This window comes from Hippocampus comes, unplaced genomic scaffold (genome assembly GCF_001891065.2).
Source record: "Hippocampus comes isolate QL1 unplaced genomic scaffold, H_comes_QL1_v1.1 scaffold844, whole genome shotgun sequence".
In the NCBI taxonomy this organism is placed as follows: domain Eukaryota; kingdom Metazoa; phylum Chordata; class Actinopteri; order Syngnathiformes; family Syngnathidae; genus Hippocampus; species Hippocampus comes.
In genome coordinates, this window is record NW_017805713.1 from 9,179 (window position 1) to 18,615 (window position 9,437).

A 9,437-nucleotide genomic window follows, 5' to 3' on the forward strand; every position below is an offset into this window, starting at 1 on the left:
GTCTAAAAAATGGACTCCCTCTCAGCCCGCCGCCAGGTTAGTTTGCTCCCCTTTTGTCCCGCGCCGTCACCTCGAGTAACTCGATTCCCTTTTTCCTTCCTTTCTGTCCTACGTAGGGTACCAGGGTCCAGACTTTGACTGGGCCGATTACCTCAAACGATGTGAGGCCGCGGCGGCTCCTGAGCACTGCTTCCCCGCGGTAAGTCCAAATCCCCTTTCGCATCTGCCGGTCCCAATCAAAGGCGGCGCTTCAGTGCTAGCCGCTCCCGCTTAATGAGATGTTTGCGGAAATGAAAATGGAAGTCACGAGCGTAAGATGCAGCTGGCTGCGTGCTGCCAAGTGTCCCGATCTGCAAAGATTCTTTCGAGTGTAGACATGTGCAAATATGAATCTGTCTCTTTGGTGTAACCAAACGGTCTTGATCCCACCACCACCACAACTTCAAATTCGCCTCCTGTGAACCGCTCACATATTTGCTGGACAAATCCACATTTTCGGCGGGTCAAAAGATTCAGGCGCGCACATACCCGTACGCTGGCTGGAATGAAGATTCTGACGGGGAAATCCGAAAAGGCCATTGCGGCTTGGAGCAAAACCTTGATTTTCTTATTTTTACATGTAGTACCTTCACAATCGTGGACGGGATTCAGAAATATTACATTGTACCGACGACATCATCAAATCTGCAGTGTCGTTCATGACATCCCATCAGTGAAAATGTTGAAAGCATTCCCCCCCCAACCCCCCAATTGATGTTATCTGATTGTGTTGTGGCCAGTGCGCTAGTCACTTTTTATGATGGATATATTGTCATTTTTTTGGGCGGTGGGTTACCAGACAGAAAATATGTGCTGTTTCGGAATTTGCCTAAAACCAGCTTTTTGGTTTCTTTCAACACGACCAGGAGACGTGCGAGCACAGCTTTAAAGAGTCCATGAAACTGGAGGCCGTCAACCCGCTGTCACCGGAGAACATTCACGTGGCAACGGTCACCAGGGTGAAAGGCCAATACATCTGGCTCAGCCTGGAAGGTGAGAGCCAGGATCCAAAAAACACTTCCTGCCCTGCGCGTCAATGCCTTGATGAGTCTGCATGAACACGTGCCGTGTACCGCAACCTTAAATGATGAGCTTCGAAGCCGAGCCCCCTTCCGGAGGAGAACAAAACATCCGAGAACCGTCGATTGGGGCAAACTGCTCGCTTGGCTTTGCAAAGGATGTTTTCATACCTTTTGGTGCCGTTTCTTCAGGTCTGAAACATCCCATGCCTGAGCTGACAGTTCACGTGGACTCTCTGGACATCTTCCCTGTCAGCTGGTGTGAGACAAACGGCTATCCGCTCGTGCACCCCATCAAGCTCGCAGGTTGGCATCACCTCGCCGGCCAATGTATGGTTGTGCTTCAACCGTCATTTTACGCAAATTCCATCAACAATTGTGGTGATTGATCTTGCGTTCCCTTTGACCTTGAACACACACACACAGTATAGAGCTATATACTGGTTAACATGTCCACCTCGCAGTGCAGAGGTGCGGGGTTCGATTCCGCCGTTCCTGTGAGTGGACTTTGCATGCTCTCCACGTGCCCGCGTGGGTTTTCTGCGGGTACTCCGCTTTCCTCCCACATTCCAAAAACATGTACAGCAGGTTAATGGAGCACTTGAAATTGTCCCGAGGTGTGGGTGTGAGCCCTGCGATCGGCAGGCCACCAGTTGAGGGTGTACCAGGCCCACCGCCCAAAGACGGCCGGGAGAGGCTGCGGCACTCCCACGACCTTGTCAGGATAAACGGTTTGAGATAACCGAGGGATGGATGGATGGAAATAGACATCAATATACATATTTCTAGGTGTGTTAATTGCAGTAATGTATTGAAGCGACATTTGACCAGTCAAAAAAAAGGGCACTGAGATCAGCATCCCTTTCACAAGAAAGAGTAACCTGGCCCTATGGTCGGCCGCACATAAGAATAAGGAGAGTTGCATGGAAGTGACGCCATCGAGTCAAGCGTTCAATGTTTGAGGTGCAAAGATGTCTTTTGAACAAACCTCTCCTTGTCTTTCAGTCGAAAATGAGAGAAAGATTGCCGTGGTGCAGCCGGAGAAACAGTGAGTACGAATATGGCCGTGGGGGAATTTCTCCAGCCGATCGGCCTTCCCGTTTAAACTCGTTTTGCGTCGCTTTGCGGCAGGGCTCCGCCAAAGTCGTCATCGCCCGACACGGTGAAGCCGCAGATGGCAAATCAGCCAGAGGCCGGTCAGTGAAAGAGCTCGAGAAGTCTTGGCGCCGCGTTGCCCGGACTCATCGCGCGCACGCCTTGTGTTCTTCTCCTCTTTGCAGGCCAGGGAAATGGGAAATACTGCTGTCCCAAGATCTACTTTAACCATCGCTGTTTCTCCGGGCCGTACCTGAATAAGGGCCGCATCGCTGAGCTGCCTCAGTTCATTGGGCCCGGAAACTGTGTCCTTGTGATCAAAGAGGTCATTCTTTTCACGCACACATATTAGCCGGAGTCGCGGCACACGCTGAAATATTTCATGCTTTCATCTTTGATATTTTTCGGATGAGAGCTTACATCGAGCGGGGGGATGACATTGTCTTGGGGAATTTGAATGAGGCATCAGGAAGCCTCCAAAAAAGATTTGGAAAGTCGGTAGGATTCCAAATGTGAAATGTGCTCTGGCACAGTAGTTGGGAATCGCCACTCATATTTATGAGTTGTCTGCAATGTACTATGGGTGAATTCGTCGGCGAGGGCACTTGCTCGCTCCATCGGATTGCCGTTTTTCAACCAAGTACCAAATGGCCGATCAACAAAAGCGCGAATCTGCGCCTCCCTGGCAGCGCCGCACAGGAGACCAATCAAGACGAAAGCCGCCCACTTGCAAATAACCGTCAAGTGTTGCGTCGTCTTGACTGTTTGCGCAGGTTTTGACTCTTCTGACCGGCGACAAAGCCGAGCCGCGTGCTGAGGGAATTGCAGCTGGACCAGGAGAGTCGCTGGCAAGGCAACGGAGAGACTCTCAAAGCCAAGTGAGAGGAAACACCGTGCCGCGGACAGCTCCTCTCGCTCCTCAGAAGGAATAGCCGGCCGCAACGGCGCGAGGGCTAGCGGCTGGGCTCGTATACCTCACACGTGACGCTGCGACGACCCAAAGGACAAACGCAAGTCAACCTGTGCTTCTCCTATGTTTCAGATACAAGGGAAAGAGCTACCGAGCCACGGTGGAAATAGTGCGCACGGCCGACCGCGTGGCCGACTTCTGCCGGAAGACTTGCATCAAGTTAGAGTGCTGTCCCAACCTCTTCGGGCCTCGCATGGTTCTCGAGCACTGCTCGGAAAATTGCTCCGTCCTCACCAAGACCAAATACAGTAAGCGGATTCGCCACGCGGGTGGAGACGTGCTCACGCCTTGACGTTGAGTCTCGTTGAGCCCCTGACGTCGGAAATTGAACATTCGGTGTGAAAATTGCATTCGCAGTCGGAACCGTTGGCGTGTGTGACATCATGGCAGACATCGGCGTGCCTTGTGAGAGTTTAGTTCAGGGAGGATTCAAAAGGCCCGCCCTTGTCCCAACATGTGCATATGCTAGGTTCACCAAACTCTAAATGGCTGCTTCTTAACCTCGTGAGAGGTACCGAACCCAACCGGTTCATATGCACGTTCACCGAAGCCTTCGTGACTGAAACATAAAAATCGGATTCGAGAAGTGTTCCTTCACTTTTGCTGGTCGGTGCCAGACTCGAGTTGCTCAACTTGGCGTGACAAATCGTGCGGATAAGACGCCGATTCCCATCACGTTCTGTGATGCATGTGAATTCGTTGGGTATGTCTTAAACTTCATGGCAGAACCTCTGTCGAACCCCTGAGACCGATTCACCGAACTCTTGGGGTCTGATCGAACCCAGGTTAAGAACCACTGCACTAAATAGCGTGTCTTTTAAGTGTGTGTGTGTGTGTGTGTGTGTGTGTGAGAAAGTTCTGTTTATATATAATTATATACAGTCAGAGTAGAAAACATCCATTCATCCGTCCTCAATAATGGCATTGTTGAAAGTTGGAGGTTCCACTGCACTTGGTTTTGCATGAGCGCTCATCTTCTGATCACCTTGGTATCAGATGCGTTTGTTCTGCAATTTCATTGAAATGCTCAACCGTGCTCAAATCTCAATGGTGGCAATCAGAAGTCTGGAATGCATGCGGCAGTGGTCTGGTGTCTTCCCAGCAGCGTATTACTACGGGAAGAAGAAGAGCAAACGTGTGGGCCGCCCGCCCGGAGGCCACACAAACCTCGAGGCCGGAGTGAAAAGAAGAGGGAGGAGGAGGAAGAGAAGGAAACAGCTCTTTGTCCATAAAAAGAGACGCTCATCGACGTCCGTCGATAACACACCCGCCGGCTCTCCGCAGGTAACTTTTCCTCCCGCGGCCCGGCCTCCGCCGCGACCGGACGTACCGCTCGTCTCGTGTTGATTTCAAGAGCGGTGGAACAACTGCAGGCTGGCCTAAGGGCTGTACGGAAAACATCAATATCAACGATTAAAATCAGAGTGAAACAATAAGCCAATTCCCGATAGATGATCGAGTTCTTTTGAAGAGCCTATTCTTGGTTTTCAAATCTTGAAAACCTTCCCTCACTGACCTTCTCGTCTGCGGCTCACAGGGCAGTGGCGAAGAGGAAGACCTTGATGAAGACGACTCCCTGAGTGAAGACTCCGGCTCCGAAGCGCAAGATGATCTCCAAGACGATTCGGAACAATCGGTGGAGAAGTCTCAGCCCCCCTCGCCGTCCCCTTCCCCGCCCGCGACGCCCCGGCCCACGCGGCGGCGGCGGAAACCTCGCTCGCCCTCTTTCTCCGACGATGAGAACCACCCTCCGTCACCAAAGGTCGTTGTTTGAAAAACAAAACAAAAAAAAAATCATCATAACATAATAATTGTGAGATGAACATTTAAGCGGGAGTTTTCGGATTACAACGTGTCTCCGATTGATCTTCTTCCGCAGACGTCAAAGGCAGCACCTCCTCAAAAGTTGCGCTTGGACACCAGCCCCCTGGAGTGGAGTGTGACCGATGTGGTTCGTTTCATCAGGACGACCGACTGCGCGCCTCTCGCGCGCATTTTCATGGACCAAGTAAGAGATAGACAGGGAAACGCGCGCGCACAAGCGCCTCGGGGTAAATCCGATCTGCCGTAACAACGCTCCGACTTCGTGCCCGTAGGAGATCGACGGACAGGCTCTTCTCCTGCTCAATCTGCCGACGGTGCAGGAGTGCATGGACCTGAAGTTGGGGCCGGCCATCAAGCTGTGCCATCACATCGAGAGGGTCAAACTGGCGTTTTATCAACAGTTTGCCACGTAGCTGAAGGAAGGACAAGAAGCAAACAAGGAGGGGGACTATTTATTCTGACCTTCCAACAAAAAAAAAAAAAAAGACCCATTCTGACCTTGCTTACACTGGACAGCACCTTGCCACCAGAACACGACCACAATTGAAGAGGGATGGAAAGAGCAACATCAACGGTGAGACTTCTGGGTGTTTAAAAAAAAAAAAAAAAGTACAAAAGAGAGAGAGCTGCAACGGGTTCATCAAACGCACAATAGGCTCTCTTCAGGCCACTAAGGGTTGCCCCTAAGCCTCTGCTATAATTAAGAGTGTTTTGAAAACAAGATGATTTTTGTCGGTGTGAAACTTAATTTTACATTTTAAGTTTCAGAGAAGGCTTTTTAATGTATTTATGTCTTTTAAGTGCTCCAAATCCCCCCAGCCCCTCCACATTAGATTTTTATTTACTTATTCTCTAACTATTGCTTCACAAGTACTTGTAAATATTTGATGTTGTTGTGTGTGGCAGACATTGTTTTGCCCCCTAATCCGCTACGCTGGCTTTCGCCAGTCCAATTCAAGCGTTAAGAAAGTCAGTCTCACATATGGCTCGAAGCGCTGGAAAACAGCAAACCTGCTTCCTCGCACGCGGCAATACCCTTCGACACCGAAATTGCATTCTGTCAGAGTGATGAAACAAAATGTATCAATACAAAGCCTTCAGGTCAGCTCCGGGACAGTTGGCGTAATGATGTCGAAATGTTCGCGGTCAGGAATTATTTCATGGAGTGATATGATATGACTTGATTTTAGCGACGACAGAGCTAATTGTTTTCTCGTTGCCTTCTGATACATGGCCACGAATGCAGGCACAAGTACTATCGTCCACCGTATCGCAATACTGACTTGGCTTCATGTTTGTAAATATCGTCCACAAATATAGGTCAACTCCGGGACAGTTGGCGTAATGATGTCGAAATGTTCGCGGTCAGGAATTATTTCATGGAGTGATATGATATGACTTGATTTTAGCGAGGACAGAGCTAATTGTTTTCTCGTTGCCTTCTGATACATGGCCACGAATGCAGGCACAAGTACTATCGTCCACCGTATCGCAATACTGACTTGGCTTCATGTTTGTAAATATCGTCCACAAATATCCGGAGTGCGACAGGGTCATTGCATGAGAAATGATTGAGATAAATAATCCTAATAGCAATGTGGAAATGCTCTAAATATTCACTATATTTGCACAGACTACAGTAGTTTACTCTTTCAAAACAAAGTCTTCGGAGCAGTATTCATGCCGATGATCATTTCGGCCTCTTCGCGCCACCATTTTTTTTCTTCAATGAACTCACTGCGAGCAGCAAATAAACCGCCAGATTTCAAGAGCAATGCGGTGCATTGTAACAAAAAGAAAACCCTTCATTTCACCTGGCCTTATAGCGTGATCAACTGCTATGGACTGTTTGTGTTTTTGTAACAAGGGGAAAAAAAGCGGTTGTCGATTCATATGTTCTCTCGTGCATCAATTGTTGCACTCAATTCCATGCAGTTTGAACATAATTATTAAAAAAACAAAACAAAGCAATGCAATAAAATTGGGGCACCTCATTTGATTTCCTTGTCGGCCTGCTTTTCCGCACTTCATTTCCCAGAGTACATTTCGCGAAGGCGTGTGTCACGTGACTCGCGCCTCTGTCAACAAGAGTGTGTGAAGAAGCTGTGTGAGGAAGCTGCGCGATGCGAGCGAGTCATGACCTGCAATTTTTTCATCTCAGTCGGTTTTTTAGAAGCCACGGGACGAACACTTTAGCCGGCGTTGAGACTACGGCGTGGGCCCTCAAATGCCTTCGACGTCTCCGGCAAGAACGGCCTTTTTTCAGCTTGGCGGCGCTGAATAGTTAGCTTGCAAGCTAAGTGCTTAAGCTAGTACAGCAGCATCATTCGTTTTTTTTTTTCTTTGTTTTTTGGTATCGATTAATTCTACGTGTGTGCCGCTCTTTTGGTGAATGGGCGTTTTAGCGAAACGAAATCATGCTTTTCGCATCCAAATTGCTGTACTCGGGTTCAGCGCGGTGACTCGGTCGACTTGCTGACCCGAGTCAGCGGATGTTCATCGTCACCCGCCGAACCTTTGGAAGTTGCCGTCGATGTCTCGCGACGGCGTTTATTCAAAAGTTCCCGCCCCCTCTTTGATCTTCGAGGTACTTCATCCATGCGCGGAGGAGGAGAGGAAGCATGAGAGGTCTCCATCTCTCCCGCAAGGCCGTGCCGCTCTCTCGATCGATTAGCTGACCAACATCTGCCGCAGCCGCGGGACAGAGCCGTCCGCGGCCTGTGCGCGAGAAGAAAGCGACCGTCCGAGCTGCCGCCCCTGCGTCCGGTCCGTATTTTTCACACCATGGCTGAGAGTGGGCTCTCCAAGCCGGGGGACGCGGCGGGGCCGCCCGCTTGGTCCCTCGGCAACGCGTCCTCGGGCCCGACCCCTGCTACTGATACCGGCGGATGCGAGAACGGCGCTCTGATGGACTCGTTCGGCATCTTCCTTCAAGGACTCCTCGCCGTGATGGCGTTCAGCATCCTCATGCGTGAGTATGGCCACTCGCGTGGCACTCACGCGCCACCCTGGTCCGCCCCCGATTTGCGAGGGGAAATGAAATCCATCCTTTCCTGGGACGAGCTGTCTTCTCGATGAGCTGGGAAACACTTCCAATGTGAAAAGATTCACGTGCACCTGCCAGATATGGTTTTATCATCCCCGCTAGAAAAGCTCCCGTGAATGCCTGACTGAGCAGGCGACAGCACGATGTACCGTCCAAAGAGCCCATCCGGGCCGTTCATCGATGCATCAGAACGCTCCAGCAACCAGCGGCTTCCTAGTTAGATAACCGAGAAGTAGACCGTAGCCTGACAGGTGGATGCAAGAAAAAAAAACATTCTGTGGAAGGCAAGGTCAAATTACAAATGATGGTAGTTTGCTATCGTTTAGGTGACAGTTGTCATGGATGCGTGCGGTTAAAAACGGGTTTGCGCCGTAGCGGGAATAAACGCAGACTGCTTGTTTCCTGGCCGAGGGTGGTGCCTCCTTGCCTTCCCTTTAAATGCGCTACAGGAGAGAAGCAATTCGAGCATGTGACCGAATCGACTTTGACAAATGAACCTGATTGGGGAAAAAGAATGCGTGCCTTGAGAATGTGTGTGCGTTTCCCTGATCTTGGTCTTTACGCGTGTCCGGCAATTGGCTGGCGCCCGGTCCGGGGCGTCCCCCGCCTCCCATCCGAACTCAGCCGCAGACTCGCGGCCCCCTCGTGAGGCAAAGCCTTTCATGAATTCCAGCGGGCCGTGGCGCAAATGCACGCACATTTGATCCGTTGCACCGTCACACTAACGGCATTCTCTCTCATTCCGGCACAGTGAAACGCTTCCGGGAGCCCAAACATGAAAGGAGACCCTGGAGGATCTGGTAAGTTGTCGACGATCACGATTCCTCTGCCCTCTTCACGTGAAGCCGCACGCACAGCATGATTGTGAATGCCATGAGAGGTCGAGGCAGGACTATCGTTTTGTTGTTTCGACCAAATCTTGGATGCACTTTTCTGGCGTATTGAAAAAGGAGAGTTGAGAAAATAATCTCTCAAACTTGGGTGGGGGGGGCATGCAGGGCGGGCGCCGGTTTAGCACTTCGGCCTCACTGTGTGGAGGTCATGGGTTTGAATCCGGCTCCGGCCTTCTTGTGTGGAGTCGGCATGCTCTCCCGCCCGCATTTCAAATTTCGGCCGAGTAGGTTGATTGAACGCTCTGAAATTGTCCTCGGGCGCCATTGTGAGCGCGCCCGGTCCACGTGTGCCCTGCGATCGGTGATGAGCATGTGACATGTAGAATGTCGTTTCATCTGGCTCTGATGCATGAGGGCGTGTCCTGCCTACAACCCCAGTGGGATCCATAATCATGTGCCCGAACCAAGAAGTATGTGACTACGTGATGTGATTGTTTTCCCACGGCAGGTTCCTGGATACTTCCAAACAGGCTATCGGGATGCTCTTCATCCACTTTGCTAATGTTTACCTGTCGGACCTGACCGAGGAGGATCCCTGCTCGCTGTGAGTC

General features: G+C 50.8%; 2 protein-coding genes across 2 annotated transcripts in view; both read left to right on the forward strand.

The window, feature by feature from the left end:
* LOC109523756 (scm-like with four MBT domains protein 1) overlaps positions 1-5,556 on the forward strand; it is a 14,443-nt gene extending 8,887 nt beyond the window's left edge. Inside the window, 13 exon segments of the mRNA XM_019883133.1 lie at positions 1-36; positions 117-199; positions 906-1,032; positions 1,251-1,364; positions 2,064-2,106; positions 2,190-2,254; positions 2,339-2,500; positions 2,944-3,031; positions 3,196-3,371; positions 4,229-4,407; positions 4,661-4,885; positions 5,003-5,131; positions 5,220-5,556. The exon segment at positions 1-36 is cut by the window's left edge and continues 23 nt beyond it. Coding sequence (XP_019738692.1) covers positions 1-36; positions 117-199; positions 906-1,032; positions 1,251-1,364; positions 2,064-2,106; positions 2,190-2,254; positions 2,339-2,500; positions 2,944-3,031; positions 3,196-3,371; positions 4,229-4,407; positions 4,661-4,885; positions 5,003-5,131; positions 5,220-5,360 — 1,568 coding nt within the window. The 3' untranslated portion in view covers positions 5,361-5,556.
* A 1,468-nt stretch (positions 5,557-7,024) lies between these two features.
* LOC109523758 (store-operated calcium entry regulator STIMATE-like) lies at positions 7,025-9,430 on the forward strand (the record flags this gene model as incomplete). The annotated part of the gene is made up of 3 exons (XM_019883134.1): positions 7,025-7,918; positions 8,745-8,793; positions 9,335-9,430. Coding segments are annotated over exons 1-3 (332 nt in total), but the record flags the coding sequence as incomplete, so codon positions are not given.
* Positions 9,431-9,437: the final 7 nt, after the last annotated feature.